Source organism: Eurytemora carolleeae, unplaced genomic scaffold (assembly GCF_000591075.1).
Source record: "Eurytemora carolleeae unplaced genomic scaffold, Eaff_2.0 scaffold1028, whole genome shotgun sequence".
NCBI classification, from domain to species: Eukaryota; Metazoa; Arthropoda; class Copepoda; order Calanoida; family Temoridae; genus Eurytemora; species Eurytemora carolleeae.
The window spans coordinates 121597-143855 of record NW_019397130.1 but is presented as its reverse complement, the minus strand read 5'-3'; the positions used below and the strand labels follow the sequence as shown (position 1 = coordinate 143855).

The 22259-nt window shown below is 33.5% G+C and overlaps 1 protein-coding gene across 1 annotated transcript in view; it reads left to right on the top strand.

The window, feature by feature from the left end:
* LOC111712180 (vacuolar protein sorting-associated protein 13D) overlaps positions 1-22259 on the top strand; it is a 119976-nt gene that overhangs the window by 30196 nt on the left and 67521 nt on the right. Inside the window, exons 37-67 of the mRNA XM_023486726.1 lie at positions 1020-1088; positions 1241-1438; positions 2049-2165; positions 2489-2606; positions 3069-3249; positions 3886-4661; positions 4943-5048; positions 6052-6138; positions 6966-7030; positions 7550-7687; positions 8347-8400; positions 8845-8905; positions 9318-9418; positions 10004-10164; positions 10575-10713; positions 11769-11890; positions 12502-12594; positions 13166-13290; positions 13457-13675; positions 14255-14335; positions 14378-14502; positions 14828-14882; positions 15737-15798; positions 16362-16455; positions 17569-17716; positions 19663-19707; positions 20844-20901; positions 21456-21498; positions 21530-21634; positions 21826-21888; positions 22160-22239. Coding sequence (XP_023342494.1) covers positions 1020-1088; positions 1241-1438; positions 2049-2165; positions 2489-2606; positions 3069-3249; positions 3886-4661; positions 4943-5048; positions 6052-6138; positions 6966-7030; positions 7550-7687; positions 8347-8400; positions 8845-8905; positions 9318-9418; positions 10004-10164; positions 10575-10713; positions 11769-11890; positions 12502-12594; positions 13166-13290; positions 13457-13675; positions 14255-14335; positions 14378-14502; positions 14828-14882; positions 15737-15798; positions 16362-16455; positions 17569-17716; positions 19663-19707; positions 20844-20901; positions 21456-21498; positions 21530-21634; positions 21826-21888; positions 22160-22239 — 3889 coding nt within the window. The remainder of the gene's footprint in view (positions 1-1019; positions 1089-1240; positions 1439-2048; positions 2166-2488; positions 2607-3068; positions 3250-3885; positions 4662-4942; positions 5049-6051; positions 6139-6965; positions 7031-7549; positions 7688-8346; positions 8401-8844; positions 8906-9317; positions 9419-10003; positions 10165-10574; positions 10714-11768; positions 11891-12501; positions 12595-13165; positions 13291-13456; positions 13676-14254; positions 14336-14377; positions 14503-14827; positions 14883-15736; positions 15799-16361; positions 16456-17568; positions 17717-19662; positions 19708-20843; positions 20902-21455; positions 21499-21529; positions 21635-21825; positions 21889-22159; positions 22240-22259) is intronic.

Below are 22259 nucleotides of genomic sequence, written 5' to 3'. Positions count from 1 at the left end.
GTATCCTGTATCCAGTATCCTGTATCCTGTATCATGTACCCTGTATCATGTATCCAGTATCCAGTATCATGCACCTAGTATCATGTACCCAGTATTTAGTTTGTATATATGTATGAAGCCAATTTTTTACAGATTGATTCTTGCTGAAGAAGTTTAAACCCTCTTACATGAACTGAACACAAAAGACAATGAATGAAAAATTGAATTTTAATGTTTTTTTTTCAAAAATGGGATTTTTTTCGAAAATTGTACTGATTGTACAGATTTTTAAAAAAAAATGTATGGATTTTTTTAAAAATGTACGGATTGGTTTAAAAAAATGTACGGATTGTACGGATTTTTAAAAAAAAAATTGTACGGATTGTACGGATTTTTTTTCGAAAATTGAACGGATTGTACGGATTTCTTCTGAAAATGTACGGATTTTTGTACGGATTTGTTAAAAAATGTTTTGGCCACCCTGTACTCTGTACATGAATATATTAATTGATTATATACATAGTAAATGAGAATATTAATGTTTATGTACACTGTACAGGAATATATTAATTGTTTATGTACATTGCAGATGAGAATATTAATGTTTATGTACACTTTACATGAACAAATTAATTGTTTATGTACACTGTACAGGAATATGTTAACTTTTCGTGTACACTGGACAGGAAAATATTGATTGTTTATGTACACTGTACAAGAGTTTATCAATTTTTATGTCACTGTGCAATGTACATGAATATATTAATTTTTATGTGCAATGTATGCACATGAGTAAATTAATGTGTATGTACACTGTACAGGAATATATTGATTGTTCATGTACACCGTACAGAAATATATTGAATTTTTATGTTCACCGTTTATGAGTAAATTAATTGTTTATGTACATTGCACAGTAATTTATTGATTGTATAAATTTAGTCTGTACAGGAATATATTTATTGTTTATGTACACTGTTAAGGAGTATATCAATTGTTTATGTACACTGTTCCAAAATATAATTATTATTTATATCTAGGCATTGTACAGATGAGAGTAGGTGATGTACAGCCAACTACAGACTGGAATAAATCAATAATAAATCAAGGAAAGAATGAAATTTATCAAGTTTTGTTTTAAAGCTGAGTTTCTTATTTTCATTTTCTTTGATCGCCTTATTTTGATAATATTGACATTAACATTTGATTTTTATATTTTACTTCCGCTTTTACCAATACCATTTTTGTTCAACTGCCGCAGGAATATCCGCCCCTGCTCCAACTCCACGCCTCTGCCGCTCTCAGGATAAACTAATCCTCCGCCTCAATGCCGTTCTGCAAACTCCTGTTGTTGTTTTCCCCAGGAATGAGACAAGTCTTGAGGTTCTTGTTGCTCATCTTGGACAAATATCAGCATCCAACCTTTATCTGACACAGGAGCAGATAAATCAATATCCAGGTATATATATATATAGATATCCAACCTTTATCTGACACAAGAGCAGATATATCAATATCCAGGTATATATATATAGATATCCAACCTTTATCTGACACAGGAGCAGATATATCAATATCCAGGTATTCTCTCAGGAGCAGATACATCTATATCCAGGTATATATATATAGATATCCAATCCTTGTCTGACAGAGGAGCAGATATATCTAGTTATGGATACAACTATCAAACCTTTACTTGACATAATATAAAACATATCCAGGCATGGATAGGGATAGGAATCGGTTTTTGTTTGGTTATAAAACATTCAAGGATTAATTTACGCTGAAGAGGCGACACATCAGTAGCGTTGTTATTAGAGCTAGGTCTATAGACGATGGTCAACCACGTATCTTGACTAGATGATTTACGATTTGTCCATGTCCTACACGGCAGATTTCCAGAACTACAGATACTTATTTGAATCGATATTAAGTAGTTCAGATACCTAGTTCAAATTCATTAATTTTGGTCCCAAACATGCAAATTGTCTTTTAGAAATTTTATTCTCTGCAAGCTCAAATCCTAACGATGATGAAAATAAAGTGAATAATCTCGGCTTTGTTTTCAGATCTTCCCCCTGACTGTCTGGAGGTGGAGAGGGTTAATATCAGTATAAAGAATATAAATCTGAACTCCTTGAATATATTGTCTAAACTTGAACCAAGATCTACCAGAACTCTAGAAGGTAAGATGGGGGGAGGGAGATGGTTAGTATCAGTATAAANAAATATCCTCTAACTGAATGATTCTTATTTAGTGTTCAAAACTGTTAACTAGTTTGCAGTCTAGACATTGGGTTATAGATGAGCCGCAAGTACATAGAAGGTAAGATGGGGGGAGGGGAAGGAAGGGGAGGGGAGTGGATGGGATAAGGGGAGCTTATTATAAAGAATTTAAACCTTTAAATTTTGATCTAACGGTTATAAAACCTTAAAACTTGACGACATTTTAAATTAAAATAAAGAATGAAGACGACAATCACTATTTATAAGTTATTACTTTATTTAGGTCAAATATCCCAGCTGACAGCGCTGCGGCTCTACGAGTGTGGCAAATTTGGAGTTCCTATAATCCATGATACAAGTCTGGATATCACTCTAGACCTTATTACACGATCAGAGCTAGGGTATAATAATAATTAATAACTAGGATTTATGGCGCTTTGCTCCTACCTTTTTGTTATTAGTTTTACCTTTCTTAACTTTACTTCGTACATTATTGGAAAATAACGGCTAGATTTCGTAGATTTTTCTGTTAACATTGGTGGATTTTTAAATACATCTAAAAGCCATTAACCTTATTTTAAAATTCATAACTTCTTATATTTTAATTAGCTTATAAAAAAAAAGAATGTTACCATCATTTAGTATAAAGTATTAAAAGCCATTGAGAAATATAAATTTTTTAATACTCCAATAGGAGTCCTGAGAATCAGCACCACATAAACAAACATAAATAGTTTTTAAGAAAATCAAAAAGAAACACTAATATAATTCAACTTTTTTGGAGTTGATTTGATGTTCACAATGAAATTGAAATCTGTTTTTCTGATTTTTTTTAGAAACTTTTATTCTTATTTATATTTTAGAGGGGTTGAATCCTTCCACTCTGGTTTCTATTTGGACCCTTGTGAAGTAGGTCAGGGTGATGTTGGTGAGTGTGGCGGTGAGATGATCCGGGTGGCGGGCCGGGTGATGAACCCCCTCAAGATCTCGTTATCCAGGAACCAGTACAAACAGCTTTTGGAGACAATGCAGAGCCCTCTGGAGGTTAGAGACCAATTTATTTCTTTATTGCAATTTATCTCCAGGGTTACCCACAAAAAATGAGACTTTAGAGACGACTGTACGGAATTGTTTAGTCTTATTTCTGAGATTCATAGATTCTTGCAGCTTTTTAAAGTCTTACATTTTTTAACATATCAGTCTGAAGACTATTTTTGAAGTTTAAGCCTAAAACATACCTTTTACCTTGTCGTATCTGAAGAGTTTTAAGTCAACTTCTGTATTTGTTATTTCTATTATTGTTAGAGTTGAAAATTAAAAAAAGTATTGATAAAAAGATGACTTAGATGCTAATGATTGCATCAGCTTCTCATGATTATTGTCTCAAGTTATCACAGTTTCTCTTATATTTATTATGGTTGCTTGTTTTATGGACTGTAGTTTGTTTATAAATTTTTAGTGCAGCCTTTTAACTAAGATTACCGACCCATGATTACATGATTACCTTGGGACAGTTAAGGAAAATAACGACCCGGCTCTGCAAAGTTGTTCTTAAAAATTCGCAAATTTTAAAAGACGATAAAATTGTGTACAACTACTTTTTCGTAATGCAGCCTGAAAGTTTTGTTGGCAAAGTTTGTCCCAAAAACGTAGATGTTAATCATTTTTTTTTTACCTAAGGAAAAGGAGAAGATTAAAGCAGAGTCTGGGGTTAGTATGAGCAAAACAGAAGAGAAGAAGGAGGAAGGAAAAACAAGAAGAATCCTTGGAACCTTCCACCTTCCTCTCCTCTCCCTGGAACTCAGAAGGGACGCCCTTAACGCTGATATGGAGCCTGGTATCGTCAGCCTCACCTTCACCGACTTTGGTGTCGAGTTCGAGAAGGTCGAGACCTTCTCCAGCAGGACGGAGATCTCCCTGAAGGGGTTGATCATGGAGGACTTGCTACTAGACGACTTGTCCCCTCACAGGATCCTGATGGTTTCCTCTGGGCTGAAACCAAGTCAGTATTCAGAAAAGAAAACTGGAGTCTCCACTTCCTGTCCTAACCTAGCCCGGAACAGACATGATAAGGATATAAAGTCAAAATCTCTACCCGGCTCTCTTGATCCAAAGTTTATATTTGGGGGTCGTCCAGGGACCCTCCGCCATTCGGATGTGAGGCGAATGACCCGGGCTGCAGCTCCAGATACCCCTCCGCCTTCGGCATGTTCCTCACCCGAAGACTCGTCACAGCGACTTTACAATGAGGTTCGAAGCGGAGAAAATCTTGTAAATGTGAGCATCACTAATATAGATCCTAACCACCCCGAGCTTGAGTCTGGCATGAGGAACATCACCAGGCATGTGATGGTGGATTTCAACTCCCTGGATATAAACTTCAACCTGGAGACCTGGGTTGTAGTCCTCAACTTCTTCGGAATTGGGTCCGGAGGCGACACCTTGGAACCCAGCAGGTATAATAATGAAAATAACCCCCTCTCAATCTCATCTTTAATCTATTTTTAAAGTTTGTTTTTCATTAAGAATATTTTTGCAACTTAGTTCTAAATATCCTCTAACTGAATGATTCTTATTTAGTGTTCAAAACTGTTAACTAGTTTGCAGTCTAGACATTGGGTTATAGATGAGCCGCAAGTACATATTATCATAATCAGTATACTGAACTTATCAAATAAGGGGTTTAAGGGTACCAATGTGATTCGTCATTGATAATTACGAGAACAATGTCTTTAAGGACTAGTAGCGTGGAGGAGGAGGAGATGGGAGGGAAGACGGAGTTAGAGATCCTGGTTAAATCCTTGTCTGTTTGCTTTAATAAACAGCATAAAGATCTTTTCCAGGTAGATCTTTAATCCTTGTCTGTTAGCTTTAATAAACAGCGAAAAGATCTTTTCCAGGTAAACCTTTAATATTTGTCGGTTTGCTTTAATAAACAACATAAAGATCTGTTCCAGGTAGATCTTTAATCCTTGTCAGTTTGCTTTAATAAACACCATAAAGATCTGTTCCAGGTAGATCTTTAATCCTTGTCAGTTTGCTTTAATAAACAGCATAAAGATCTTTTCCAGGTAAACCTTTAATCCTTGTCGGTTTGCTTTAATAAACAGCATAAAGATCCGTTCCAGGTAAAACTTTAATCCTTGTCTGTTAGATTTAATAAACAGCATAAAGATCTGTTCCAGGTAAACCTTTAATCCTTGTCAGTTTGCTTTAATAAACACCATAAAGATCTGTTCCAGGTAGATCTTTCATCCTTGTCAGTTTGCATTAATAAATAGCATAAAGATCTGTTCCAGGTAGATCTTTCATCCTTGTCACTTTGCTTTAATAAACAGTATAAAGATCTTTTCCAGGTAAACCTTTAATCCTTGTCTGTTAGCTTTAATAAACAGCATAAAGATCCTTTCCAGGTAAACCTTTAATCCTTGTCTGTTAGCTTTAATAAATAGCATAAAGATCCTTTCCAGGTAAACCTTTAATCCTTGTCTGTTAGCTTTAATAAATAGCATAAAGATCCTTTCCAGGTAAACCTTTAATCCTTGTCTGTTAGCTTTAATAAACAGCATAAAGATCTGTTCCAGGTAAACCTTTAATTCTTGTCAGTTTTGCTTTAATAAACAGCATAAAGATCTGTTCTAGGTAAATCCTTAATCAGGAGCTTATATTTTGTTGAAGACTTATCCCACGCTCCTCGTAAAAAACAGCTATTTTATCCACTTTGTTAGACATGTTTTACAAAGGCTTGGTCGTTTTTCTGGCGTGCAATTGCGCAACGTTTGCGCTTGTTTGTGTCAAACTTGTTTTGCTCCGCGCAAAATTTTCACAAAAGTTTGCTGATTTCAGGCTACCATGCTGAACTTCTCCAGCAAGTTGTTGCTAGCCCCTGGAAACTTCAGTATGGAAGGAGAACTTGGAAACTTCTGTATTAAGGAAAACAGTTCAACGTCATTAAACGTCGTTTTTATGTAAAAATGGCGACATAAGGAATATTTAAGATTCTCGGTAAGATGAAAGATTTTAAAAAAGTTATGAAATTTGAAATTAGTACGGTGGAACCTATACAACTGTGGAATAGGGAGACGACATTTAGACTCAAGTTGTGATTTTAAATAGTCCATTCTTTTCAAAAAAAAAAAACGATCCAAAACTGATAAGTTTTGGATTGACAACTTCATAAACAGTTAAATCTTTAAAAGTATCAATTTTGTGTGGGACCTGACTTGTCAACATCATTCAGTAGATTTAAGGGGAGTGTTCGCGAAAAATGAAAGGGGGTATAGGCTTAATGCGATAAAAAAGCGCTTTTGATCGCTACTAATCTTACTTCTATCCGTTGCGTCTATAAGGAGAAAATTGTTAAAAACGACTAATATCTAAGAACGTAGTGTCCATACAAATTCAGAAAGATGCAACATACTACTTAGACCGTAAAAAAATCTCTTTTATTTCAAACAAATCATTCTGATATTACAACCTATAGTCATCGATTATCTTTCGCCACATTTGTATATAGTTGATTTTTCATAATAATTTAAAAGAAAGCTCTGGAGAATAAGACGGAATCGCAATTTTAAAAATAAAGATTAATATTTCATTGTAAATAGCTTATAGCAGACTTCACTGAATGATGAATAATTGTTTATCATTATAATTACATCAAAAGAACCGCTAAACATTGTTTATTAAAAGAAGTAAATTAATGTTTTCTGTTTTTAATTTTGTTGAGTGTTGAGTGTTGACACTTGAACTGTTAAAAGGATTTGACGCCATTCGGATTCTTGTATAAAGATAGATTTCTCTGTAGAGGGGAGCAGATACTTAGGTATTCATTCATCATTTGTTCATTCATTCATCTTATTCATCCTTTCATTTATTCATTCATGCATTCACCTATTCATTCATTCATTCATTTATTCATTCATTCATTCATTCATTCATTCATTCATTTATCCATTTATTAATTTATTAATTTATTCATTCATTCATTCATTCATCTATTAATTCATCTATTCATTTATTCATTCATTCACCTATGCACCTATTCATTCATTCATTCATTCATTTATTTGTAGAAATCTTTTTCATTCATTTATTCCTTAGCACTCCATTCCTTCATTTATAACTTTAATTATTTGATTTAAATCCACTTACTAATTTATTTATCTGTTCTCTCATACTTTAATTTGTGTTCTTTCATTCATGTTTTCATTGATTCATTTAAGGTTTAATTTCTACTAATACTCCCATTAAGATTCGAGTTCTACAAGTACTCCATTTTAAGGTTTAAGTTCTACAAGTGTACTCTTATCAAGGTTCAAGTTCTTTAAGTACCCGTATTAAGGTTTAAATTCTACAAGTACTCCCCTCCTGACCCCGAGCTGGTCCGGGAGTACGACTCCTCCCTTGAGCTGGAGATGAAGAGAATCACGTATACCCACACCCAGAGGTTCATCAACACCCTCATAGACTTCTTCACCAGGGACTTTCAACATTATTAACGTTATTATTATTATTTCTATCATTATTACTATCGTAATCATCATAATTTTAATTAATATTCTCATTATTATTATCATTAAAATTATTATTATTATTATAATTATTATTTTCATTATTATCAATATCATTTTTATTTTAATTATCATTATACTATTTCTATTGTTCCAATAATGGATTACCGATCTATCTTTCATGATCTAGAAAACATGTATTTTTTCCACTTGTTTACCAGTCTACAATATGTACACTCTCATCGGAGGTGAACATACTTTATACTAATAAAATCCACATGATTGAGTTATTGCTAAAAGCCCCCCCCCCAAAAAAAAAAAAAAAATATTAGAGAAGATGAGAAGGTAGAAAATTTTTAGTATCCCATTTCTTTGTTTTTCCAAAAAATGTCTCCTTTAAAATTTTTAGATTTTGTAAAAAAATATGCCCTTGGAATCGTATTGCAAATGATTAATTTAAAAAGTTTAATTGTATTTTAGGAAAATAAATTGTGAAGAATTGTGGGGGGGGGGCCGGGGGGGAATCCTCTTTCAATTTTATCCACGTTTCTGCATTATAAAGTTTATATTTTACATATTGTTTTAACTGTTTGTGTTTTCAATAAAGAATAATGTTTTGGTTTTACAGTTTCCAACAACTTCAAGCTACCATAGATACATTTAGACCTCCTCAACCCAACAGGTACTTGTATAGAGGGGTTTGTCCAATTAACAAAGGTACCCTTTTTTCTGTAATCTGATCAGTAATAAGGAAAATAACGCCGTGTTCTAGATTGGAAGGTGTTCAATTCTGATTATTTCTCCATCGTTTCTATAGCAAGAATTGTGCAAGTCTTTGATTTTAATTTTTAATTGTGGCTTTTTTATCGATTTTTCTTCATGTATTTTGACAAATCCATTCTTTTGGTTTGACAATTTCCTGAAGTACGTTGTAGAAAATGAGACCACCTCACCCATTGACAATCATTAAATAAAATGGGTGTTAAAAAATCCACATTTTTTCTCAATTTCGACTAGCAGCCGTTTTGTTGAGCTGCCGCAAAAAATGCCGGTTTAGCTGATTAGACGGATGTTGGAAACAGCCAAGCCAAGCCAAATGAATTTACAGATAAGAATTTTGTTCCAGGAGAGTTGGGTTTAAACCTGCAGAGTTTGGAAAGGAGCGAGGAACAAGACTACTTCTCCAGGTTAGAGATGGCACCATTTTCGGAAATGAATGAAATATTTCAAAACGAACAAATTTATTTTTCTGAACAAACGATATTATCGAACGGTTCAGCTAGAAAATGAACAAAATAGATGGAAAATAAACAATAATCTTGAAAACGAACGAATTCAAATTGTTTACTGTACAACGGAAGAAAAACCGAACGTTGTTAACGAATGATGAATGAATTTGGTAATGAATGAAGAATGAACGTTGTTAACAAATGAGGAATGAACGTTTTTAATGAATGATGAATGAAAATTGTTAACAAATGATGAATGAACGTTGTTAACAAATGATGAATGAACGTTGTTAACCTATGATGAATGAACATTGTTGACGAATGATGAATGAACGAATAAAAAAGCCAAATGCCCCAATCACTTCTCCAGGTTAAGATTAGTTCTCCTCTCCTGGTTCTACCACAGTACTGGAGCTCAACCAAGGTTCTGCTCCTGGATTTACAGTCCCTGGAGATCAAAAATATGTTCAGGTTAAACTTTTTTATCTTCTACTTTAATCCCCCATCCATAATTGATTATAGTTCTGGACCTGGTTAGTGATTAATTATCATTTACTCACTTTTTGTATAGGCACACAATAACATTTTATATCTATATTCACTCTTGGTAAGCTCTGGTAAGGTACACCTCTGGACTTATCCAGTNGGGGGGGGGCTTAAGTGTGCTTTACCCCTTGGGCGGTCTGGGTTTACCAAATTACCATTTTATCTTTATCTTTTTTTTCAACTATTTAGTTTTTTATTCACTTTTGTTTTCATCTAGCATATAATATCCGGTCTGATCATTGGTCACCCATGACATTTTTACTCTGTGATCACAAATCCACTTTTTACCCTCTCACTTGTCACTCTCTGATCGCACAATCCTCTTGTTATCCTCTTCTGGTCACCTTTCCAGGTTTTCCTCTTTTTTATCTCCAAAATCTGTTTCATATATATGTGTATTGTTCAAATACTTTCTTGATTTCTACAGCCTGGAATGATAATACCGATAATGATAATAACCTCCTAACCACTCTCTTTGGGTGGGAAAATCATTTCCAAGTTTTGGTATAGATTTGCTGGCGATGAGGGAACTATAAGTGCTACTAAGCTTAGTACTCTGAGATCTGGAGAGCTTGGAGGTCGAAGGTCACGGGTACACACAGGGTCAGCCTCATCACAGAGGTCAATGTCATCAGCGAGATCAAGGTCAAGAAGAAGCAATAGATCAGCAGGTACACAGTTTTTAGTCACTTTGAATTAAAAGCATGGATGAAATTGACGAAATTGATGATTGTAATGATGTTTATGTTGTTGTTGATGATGGTGATTATGATATTGTTGACATTGATGACACTGATAAAATTAATGACATAGATGATATTGATGACATTGATGACATTGATGACATTGATGACATTGATGACATTGTTGATTGATGATGTTGATGATGTTGTTGATGTTGTTGATGATGTTGATGATGATGTTGATGATGATGTTGATGAGGATGATTATGTTGATAATGTTGATGATTTTGATGATGTTGATGATGTTGATGATGTTGATGATGTTGATGACGTTGATGATGTTGATGATGTTGATGATGATTTTAATGATGATTTTGATGATGATTTTGGTGATCTAGGACGAGGGATGAGTAGTGATGAAGATTTCTCTGCTCCAGCTCCCCTAGCCCCAGCACACCGGTGTCTCCTTGATGTGATGAACATTGAGCTCCGGGGTCTAGATCTTGAAGCAGGAGAGAGGGTTTCTGCATTCATCAGGTAAGAGCAGGAGTAGGTGCAGGGGTAGGAACAGGAGCAGGAGTAGGAACAGGAGCAGGAGTAGGAACAGGAGGAGTATTTGGAACAGGAGCAGGAACTCGGATCAGGATTAAATAACAAGTAAAAATAAAATTTGTTGGCATTTTTTTTGACAACAAGTAATCTGATGGGTTAAAAATCCAATTATTGTATGGAAATATGCAAATTATTTCTAAGAAAATCCACTAAGCATAAACTAAATATGCTCGAAGGAGTTTGAAAACTTTAAATTGAAATTAAGTTTTCTGCAGAACTGATAAAAGTTTCTATTTCACACCGTGCAATTGAAGTTTTCTACGGGTGTAATTCAACAATTTGTCGTAATTATTGACTTCTTGTCTCCAATCGAGACACTTTATGCATCGTTGCAATCTCTAGGGACAAATAAAGACATTTCAAGGTACCCTCTGTTTAAAGAGAGAATATCCGATGAACAACGGTACCCTCCAAACCTTTTCCTGGTTAAAATGTGTAAGACAGAGCTATTTGATTTCTACATTGCTGAGAAACCACATGTAGAAAGAATCAATTTTCAAAGAGAAAAAAATTTTAAAATCTCATGAAATCTTGAACAGAGTAAGCTTTCAACGGTACTATTGTGAATCAGACATGATTATAAATGGAGGATCACTCGAAACAACTTCATGACTGAACTAAGTTTGAACAAAAATCTGAGAATATTTTTTTATTGAACAACTTTAAAGTTTGATTATGCATAAACTAGCAAAACAGCGACAATCAACTATCATGTTTTGTTTTTAATCTTCCTGACAGAAACAATCTCAAGAACTGACGAGGGTCAACCCAGACCGAATTATATTATTAATAAAATGTGGAACTAACATCTACTTTTTTTACTCTACAGAGGTTTGGTCCATCACCATCACCGAATTTTAAAACTGGTAACAGAGTTTTTAGAAAATTTACACTTTTTCAGTCTTAACTTAAAGCAATGTCATTTTGAGATTGAATCATTGATTTGAATTTGATTGAATTATTATTTTGTTTCTGTTTAGGGATGAGGATAAGCTAGCGTCTGATGTAAGTATAGGAAGCTGTATTCTAAGGAGAGATGGGATTCTTCTTCTCAAGGAACCAGCTCAGCTCAAACTACAGTTAGAACGAAACTTAGATAAAGGTAAGAAGTTTGTTCCAGCTGTAACGGAACTTAGATAAAGGGTAGGAACATGTTCCAGGAAAAACGGAACTTAGATAAAGGGTAGGAACATGTTCCAGGTGTAACGGAACTTAGATAAAGGTTAGGAATATGTTCCAGCTGGAACGAAACTTAGGTAACGGTCAGGAATATGTTCCAGTGGGACCAGAACTTGAATAAAGGTCATGAATATGTTTCAGCTGGAACAAAACTTGGATAAAGGTTAGGAATATGTACCATCTGGAACGGAACATAGATAAAGGTCAGAAATATGTTCCAGTTGGAACGGAAACTATATAAAAATCAGAAATGTGTTCCAGCTGGAACAAAACTAAAATAAAGGGTAGGAATATGTTCCAGCTGAAACATAACTGAGTCAAAGAACAGAATTGTGTTCCAGCTGGAGTCAAAGAATAGAATTTTGTTCAAATTTGTGGCCCTAATTTGTTTTCCCTAACTCTTGTTCCTTATTCTTGTTCCTATTTCTTGTTCCTCATAGTTGTTCCAAATTCAATTGTTTCAATTTCTTGTTCCTAATTCTTGCTCCTAATTTATTTTCCAAATGCTAATCCTGATTCCTGTTCCCGTTCCAGGATTTTCTCACAATGTTCCTGATCTGAGTATGAAGGGTTTGCTGTCCAGTGTCCACGCTGTTGTAGATACTAAACAGTTTATTCTTATCAAAGGTAACTTACACCATTGCCCTCCTATTTAAAAGGAGTGTTCACAAATTTAAAAAAAAACAAAGAGGTAAAACATTTTCTCCTTTTCGTGTTGGTGAAAAATATTAGAGGTCACTTAAGCTAGAACTTATGTTTTGTGATTTTCGCGGGATCAAGCATTGATCTCAATCTTCAACAGAGTTGCAGATTTACGGATTGTTGTAATTCTTCTTCGATATCCCGTGATGGTCTAACTTTAATCGAGGGATCAAGCATTGATCTTCAACGTTTAAAATTGCCCACATTGGATATCAAGAACAAGCGTCAAAGATTACCGATACTCCACACGAAAGTTAAGACCTTTGTTCGCATTTCTTTAAAGCAAAATTTAAAGTTGTTAACTAAGATTTAAGAAATATCAGGCGAACTAATATCGGTAATAAAATTTGATATTTCATTTTAAGTCCTAGTAATGTAATCTAAAGAAAACTGTGGAAAGCCATTTGGATAAGAATCGAATTTTAAAGAAATACATGGCTGCAAATGATTGTCTATTTTTAATGTTAAGAGTAAATTTTAACATAGAGTATCCTAGGATTACTCGGATATAATCTGGGAGAGCAGATAGATACTAGCTCTGATACAGAGGATATACTGGGAGCAGTAAGTGAGGACCCAAACCTGCTGTGGACGACCATGTTCATGGATATAGAACTCCAGGTAAGGAGTAATCAGAAATACCTATCTCATGTAAGTTTTTTGGATTTTTCAAATGATTTATCGGTAATTTTCTGAAAAAATCAATTATTCATTTGCTTTATTTTTTTTTCATTAACTCTGTATTTTACTTGATATCCTTTAACTTCAGTTTGTTGTCTCTGTCTAGAATGTGAGTGTGGATCTGGTGAACCAACGAGAAACCTCCAACTACGAAGTCCCGGACTCCAATATCGCCGCGGGATCCGGAGATGCTAAATCCAACCCGTCCCGGAGAGAGTCTAAAGCCGGTCAACCAACCCTGGCTCGGGTCAACTTTATCAAATCCAGACTAGGCGGGCAAACTCATAGATTAGATAGTTATACCTCTTTTCAATTTTATGTTCAGGTGGCGACAAATTAACTGAATCTATTTTTACAATTGGTCAGATAGTCGCATTGGTTTCTTGGTTAATTGTTGGGAAATATATATATGTTGGTTGGTCGGTTTGCGGAAATCCACAAGTCTGTTAGATCAGCTGAACCACAAGTGGAAATCATAAACTTTTAAATAAAACCAGGATTTCCTCATCATGTTTGCTCAGAGGAAGGTTTAAAGGGTACTGCAGTGAATCGGATACACCATTTTCATCTCTTGAACTGGGTATCACTTGAAACTTTGTTTTCAGTGCCTTTAACATTTTATTTACGCAGAACTAGGATCTTTTTAGTGTAGTCTACATCTCATTTGTGTAAACTTAGAATTTGTCTAATAAAAATTTTTTTTATTCTGAGAAATTTTTCAGAAAAGCCAAATTCAAACTCCAGATCATGTAGGATATTTAAACTCCAGATCATGTAGGATATTCAAACTCCAGATCATGTAGGATATTTAAAAAGCATATACAATTTTTTTTTGGTATCAAGTACTAATTTTGTTATCATGAGCTTCATTCTCATGGTTATGGCTATTTTAATTTATTATCAGATCTTTATTGCTTTTGTCATTGACATTGCCAATGTCATTGCCATTGCCATTGTCATTGCCATTGTCATTGCCATTGCTATTGTAATTAATTGTGTTTGGGCTATTTAAATTATTGTTATTGTTTTTGTTCAGGCTGAAGTACATTTCCGCAGTACAGCTGATGTAAACCGGTTTACAATCCTGCTGAACAACATGAGGTTAATGTGTGTACTGGACTGGTGGATGCTTGTACTTAACTTTATATCTAGGTATTCATTCATTCATTCATTCATTCATCCTTTCATTCATTCATCCCAACATAAATTAATTCATTCATCCTTTCATTTATTTATTATACATTCTTTTCTTTAAAAGTTATTTATTCATGGCATCTTTCATTCATTTCTTTTTCATTCTTTCATGTTTACACTTCAAAGTTTAAATAGATATTTAAAAAAAAATATTCTAGAGCTGTTTCTCACGTTTACCCGCATGAATAGTTATTTAAACATTATTTGCATATTTTGTTCCAAAATTGTTTAAAATTGAATATTTTATATTCCAGTATTTTGTGTAAATATTCAATATGTTCAGAGCGCCTGATGCCCCCATATCCTCAACCACCGAGCAACCAACTGATAAAAAACAGGTGAAATCAAATTCTCGAAATAAAGAAAAAAAATATGATATTAAAAATTTAAAAACATGGAATAAAGAAATTTGTATATCGTCAATGTCAAGTGTACCCATAAAGAGTCCGATTCCGGAGATATCGTCAATGTCAAGTGTACCCATAAAGAGTCCGATTCCGGAGATATCGTCAATGTCAAGTGTACCCATGAAGAGTCCGATTCCGGAGATATCGTCAATGTCAAGTGTACCCATAAAGAGTCCGATTCCGGAGATATCGTCAATGTCAAGTGTACCCATAAAGAGTCCGATTCCAAAGATATCGTCGTTTTTCCATCTGCACTGTCCCTGCAACTTACGTCTACGAGAGATTAATCAGAAAATGGGTTAAAATGTACCGTTGTGAACTGTTCATGCCCATTTATCTGGATGGTCAGTTAAATTTAACTTATCAGTCCACTTAATGATGGTTTAAAGGGACTGTAAGCGTAATTTATGATGGTTTAAAGGGACTGTAAGCGTAATTTATGATGGTTTAAAGGGACTGTAAGCGTAATTTCTAGTGACCGTCCTTGCAGAAATTTACAGCGATACCCCTAAAATCTTTGACTGATCAAGTCGTGTTTTCAATTTTGAAAACTGATTATTTATAATTGTGGTTTCTCTACAATAGTGACTTGTACATTTCTACTGCATTAATCATGTTTAAACCTAGACAAATGCATATCTTCCACATTATTAATCAGTTAAAGGATTAAAGGGTAATGTATTTCTATTGAATCGTACATTGTCATCTTTGCATAGGAAGGTCCCTTAAAACTACGCTGAACAGTCCCTTTAACAAATATTTCATGAAAACGGATGTATTGTTAGACGAGGAAGAATGTTGATCTTGCAGCTGAGCCCTTGTATCCTACTGCTGGAGTCATTACTAGGTTGGTAGCAATTTCATGACCTACGTACATCCGCTATACTACGAATACTACACTTTTGAACTACGCAAATCCTGTATGTTACAATTCTGACCTACTCGCAAACTTGGTTTAACAGCTGCTATGTTGGACAAGTGACCGCAAAGCCCGGCCCCTAGCCTGTCATAGCTTCGGCGCTCGGTCCCATAGTATGTTCTAGCCGCAGCGCTCGGACCAGAAATTGTTTAAACCCAATTCCTAACCCTCAAATATTACTAAAAACCAGCTGCCGTAGGTCGGATATTGCAGTAGTTCGGAAAGTTAATTAATGTCAGAAGTTCAGTAGAGAGGATCTCCCGTAAAGCCGATGTAACATTACCCAATATTATTGATCAGAGATAATGTCGTCTTTTATTTTGGGCCAGAAAACATTTAAAACATTTTATAGACTTTGTCGTTTCTTAACTATTTCTCTTATTTAAAGAAAAAAAATATTTTTGTTTGTTCAGAAGATCGGCATCAGAATAGTTCTCAATAAATTTTTGTTTTGTTTATTCATTAAAAGAAAGAGTTATTTGTTTGTTTAGAAGATACCCTGTTATTGAGAGTTCAGGACCCGTTTTTGAGCTCAAGCTGAACATCACAGACTCGGAGGAAACCAATTCTAAATGCATTTATTTCGTTTTTAATATATATTTCTCGGGTTCAATGAGAAATTTAAAATTTAAAAAGTAAATACCTCTTTATACCTTCATTTGTAATTTTTATGTTTACTTNTATTCATTTATTCATTTATTCATTTATTCATTTATTCATTTATTCATTTATTCATTTATTCATTTATTCATTTATTCATTTATTCATTTATTCATTTATTCATTTATTCATTTATTCATTTATTCATTTATTCATTTATTCATTTATTCATTTATTCATTTATTCATTTATTCATTTATTCATTTATTCATTTATTCATTTATTCATTTATTCATTTATTCATTTATTCATTTATTCATTTATTCATTTATTCATTTATTCATTTATTCATTTATTCATTTATTCATTTATTCATTTATTCATTTATTCATTTATTCATTTATTCATTTATTCATTTATTCATTTATTCATTTATTCATTTATTCATTTATTCATTTATTCATTTATTCATTTATTCATTTATTCATTTATTCATTTATTCATTTATTCATTTATTCATTTATTCATTTATTCATTTATTCATTTATTCATTTATTCATTTATTCATTTATTCATTTATTCATTTATTCATTTATTCATTTATTCATTTATTCATTTATTCATTTATTCATTTATTCATTTATTCATTTATTCATTTATTCATTTATTCATTTATTCATTTATTCATTTATTCATTTATTCATTTATTCATTTATTCATTTATTCATTTATTCATTTATTCATTTATTCATTTATTCATTTATTCATTTATTCATTTATTCATTTATTCATTTATTCATTTATTCATTTATTCATTTATTCATTTATTCATTTATTCATTTATTCATTTATTCATTTATTCATTTATTCATTTATTCATTTATTCATTTATTCATTTATTCATTTATTCATTTATTCATTTATTCATTTATTCATTTATTCATTTATTCATTTATTCATTTATTCATTTATTCATTTATTCATTTATTCATTTATTCATTTATTCATTTATTCATTTATTCATTTATTCATTTATTCATTTATTCATTTATTCATTTATTCATTTATTCCTTTATTCCTTACTATTGTTGTATCTAGGAGAAACCCCTGTCGTGTAACCTGAACAATGCTGAGGTGTTCTCCTGTATCCTGGGGAAGGAGGAGGAGACGGCCCTCTCCATCATAGACCCCGTCACTGTCAACCTTGAGATATGGGGGCGGGGGGATCTGTGCCCCACACCTAAAGGAACGCATGCTGATATAATGGATTAGGAAGGGGTGTAAGGGAGTAGGATGATCTAATAAATGTTGGATCAAATGATCTTAAAAGATTTCTGAGTTTAAAGGGAACTGGTGCGGATTTTGGGGATTGGAAGGTCTTTTGAAACTTTCCCTTTACATTAAGATTGTTGTTGCCAAATTTGATAGATTGGACAGATTGTTTGTTAAACTTTAATAGTTTAGTTAAATTAAGTTTAACGGTCCAGGTGGTGTACACTGTACAGTGTGCATTGTACTGCACACCTGCGTACGGTGTACACTACCTTGTACACTACAGTGTACACTGTACTCTATGGTGTCCACACCACGGATGACCAACTTTTGAAAATAGATGCGCGCGGGCTTTCCCCATGCCATTGTGTACCTGAGAACTAAACTCTAGGATATAATCGTTGCTAAAGTTGGAAAAAACCTACACAGCTCCAAAAAAAAAAATTTCGTGAATTTATCATATCACATCATGTCATTTTCTTCGTTATTGTCCAGAAAGATGAAACCCGTTGAAATTAAAAAAAAAATTCAAAATTGACTGAGTAACCGCTGAAAAATGTAACTTTTCTAAAAAAAAAACCCGATCATTTTGGACGGTTTACTTTGACCCAACTCATTTATTTTTAATATTTTTTCAAATATTTCAACGGATCCAAGTTTTCTGAAACGAAGAAATTGATATGTAATATCATAATTTCATGAAATACTTTTTTACTTTCTTTGGCACTTTTAAAAACTTATGTGGCGATTATCTCCGAGAATTTAATGGTAAAAAGTATAGCGCTCATCGCGCGCGCCATTTTTTTAAATTAGTAATCATTTGTGGATACCTTAGTGTACATTGTACATTAAACAATGTACATTAGCCGTAGAATGCAGATATTCAAGGGGTTATGTTTTTTTAAACTTAAATAGAATTGGAGGACTAAGGTGCAACACTTTTACACGGCCAAAGATTTCGTGACCAAAAAAAATTTCTGGAGATGTTTGCGTGGAGCGCTAAGATAGGATTAATGAAACCGGAGGTGGATCCGCATTTGAACTATTGATTTTTTGAACTATTGTGCATTCTAACTACTGATAATGACGTCATTTCCTGTAGTTCAAACAACACATTATTTACTCATTTGAACTATTGCAGTTTAAAATTTTTATATTTCATGAAAAAATAATAGGTCAAACAATCATCACAATATAGTTTAAATGATCACAAAATATTTCAAAATTGACTTATATAGCGCAAATGAGCAAAAAAATAGTTTAAATGAGCAAAAAAAAAAATAGTTCAAATGAGCAAAAAAATAGTTCAAATGAGCAAAAAAATAGTTCAAATGAGCTAATAAATAGTTCAAATGAGCAAAACAAAATAGTTCAAATGAGCAAAAAAATGGTTCAAATGAGCAAAAAAATGTTCAAATGAGCAAAAAAAATAGTTCAAATGAGCTAAAAAATAGTTCAAAGGAGAAAAAAAAAGTTCAAATCAGAAAAAATGTTAAAAATAGTTCAATGAGTCAAAACCAAGAAGTTCATATCCATCGTCCTGCACTGCAGTTCTCCCCCTCCCCTCCTTCCCTTCCCCTCATAATTATCAGTGTGGGTAGAGGGGGGCGGTGGGGATTGGGGTCCAAAAATCGTTTAGTTCAAACGGCAGTAGTAAAAACGCAATAGCACCTAAATCTTGTAACATTGAATCAATTTTAAGTGGAACCAACCATATTTGTGCCGCGGCTCAAATTCTTTAAATTCGGGCTCGGGGAAACTGGGACCGAATGTAGTGAATTTAGAATTTGATTCGGTGATTCAAGATTTGAACAGTCGCTAGGTAGTTAAGCGACCTCTCTCATTAACAAAGTTCGGTTCCTAGGTGGGGGGAGGGGAAGGCATGCCCCAACTAAACCTGACCGGCGTGACCGCTGTTAGGATTGATGGATCTCAAGGAGGAATCTAAGACTGAAAGAGTAGCAGGTAACCATTTGTAATTTTGAAAATATGCAGATCAAAAACCGATATTTGAAAGGGAATATCATCGTAATTTTAGAGGGATAGACCGGCTATGTAAGGTAGTTAAACTAAGTATGCAGTGTTGTGGACAAATTCTTTAGGATTCATTTGAGACATACAAAACTTTTCCACGAATTTTAACAACTAATTAGTTTACTGTAGAATTTTGTTTACATTTTTTGTCGTCGTTATTTAATTATTAAAAAAAAAAGAACAATTCTGAAAACGTATCCACCCAAAAGTACGAGTTTGAACGTCGACTTTGCGTTCAAACTCAGGATTTACAGATCTTTAAAAAGTTTAATATGTCTCAAATGAATCCTAAAGAATGTGTCCACAACACTGCATACTCAGTTCAACTACCTTACAGAGCCGGTCTGTCCCTTTAAGTGTGTCACTTATATATTTAAGGAAGGACATTACCAATCCACAACGGTATTCTTGAAAACTTGATTTGGTCAATACTGAGGAAGATGATGTCAAAGTGTTAAATTCTGATTATTTCTCTAAGGTTTCTAAAGCAGCAAATGTGAATTCACTTATGCTGAGAAAGCACACACAAAAGTAAACAGTTTCAAGAAACAAAATCAGTGATATCTAATTCATACTTGATCATACAAAGCTTTTAAGGATACCGTTGTGAATCGGACATGCCATTCTTATAATAAAGGGTCACTTGAAGTTACGTTTACAGCCTGGAGACGTAATTACAATCGAAAGGTTTTCTTGGCAATAAATTGTTTCAGAAAAAAATTTAAATCAAATATGAAAGATAACCAAAAATTCAATCGTCAAACGCTTTTCACAAGTCAAAATACATTATCTGTTTGTAAAATGTTTTAACTTAGGAACCACGTGACCGATTTGCCTCATATTTTGATTGGGGTACTCGGGAGAACAATGGGAATGTTCTAAACATTGTTTTGAGATTTTAAGTTGAATGGGTCTACTCTACTTTTATGGGGGAAAATAGCTAAAATCGTAATTTTAAGAAACCCCTTTATTTAAAATCAAAATTACGATTGAACATTGGCATTTAATTTTAAATTTTAATATTTGATTATATATTTTTCTTTTAATTGTAAACTTATTGTTTCTAGACATTCAGCTTCAACAACTTAACATTCGACTCTCCTATCACGATGCAAAAATGTTCAAGTAAGTATTTCAATTGAGTGAGTCAGTTAGTCGGTTACTCGATGAGTCAGTGAGTCAGTGAGTCAGTGAGTCAGTCAAGCGATATGGTTGAGTAAGGTGAGAGAGCTGGAAAATTTCCGTGAGAGAGCGGAAGGTTTTGAAAATTCTAAAAACAGTTTAAACCTTTCATTGATCATTGAGGGCAGAGTACTCCGCGTGTTTATCTCTCAATTAGTGTTGGAATTGCCGTAAAACGTGAGTGTACGCTAGTGTACCGTGTAAACTCACAAAAGTCGACTTTACATGTTTACCTCGAAAATACCGAATATTTAATTCCCAAAGCAGTTTCCAAAAAAGTGGAATGCAAATATAAATTTCATTTCAAAAAGTAAATATTGATGTTACAAAACATAACGAAAACAAGCGTTTCTGTAGATAAATAAGGATAAGTCTGACTTCCTTGATCAGAAAAAAAGGTTTAAAGGGTACCGTTGTAAATTGCGCTCACAGTCCCTTTAAAAACTATTATTATTATTATTATTATGATTATTATGATTATTATGATTATTATTTAGGCATATATTGGATTCTGTTCCTCGTCAGGCACAGGATGCGCTGGCAGGGTTGATTATTATGATTATTATTTAGGCATATATTGGATTCTGTTCCTCGTCAGGCACAGGATGCGCTGGCAGGGTCATCTGCAGGGTCAACTTCAAACTCTAATCAGGATTCGGAACCTGCAAATATACGGGTATTATTATTATTCGTGTTATCATTTTTAGATATACCTGTCCCGACCCCATGTTCATATTTTGATTGTTAAAAAAATGAATTTCTGTTAATTGTGATTGTAAAAACTTTTTTTCTACCAAAAAGTTTGATTTTAAAATCTTTGACTTCATTTTTAACCAGATTTTTAGCCTTTATATTTTGTTAATGAAGGCGCAATGTGACCAGCTCGCTGCTATGGGATTCCAGAGATCAGACTGCTTACTTGCTCTTAAGGTTGTTTTTTATGGTTGGTTGGTTGGTTGGTTTGTAGGTTTGTTTGGTTTGGAACTTGTTGGATGGTTGGTTGGTTTGTTGGTCGAATGGTTGTAGTAGGTATCCCTTCTTTAAAGGTATAAAATAAATGTAACAATACGATACCATGGTGTTAATCATATGTTAGTAGGGTGTATGCATGTTTTAAATTTTTTCTTTCATTAATCAATTGATTGATTAATTGAATACTTTTTATTTAATTGATTGATTGATTGATCTATCTTCTAAATAGGAAACCGGAGGCCAGGTAGATGAGGCTGCCATATGGTTAACACAAAACGCTAAGCCTCAAATCTCCCGTTATCACAACAAGTATGTATCATTTCCGCCCC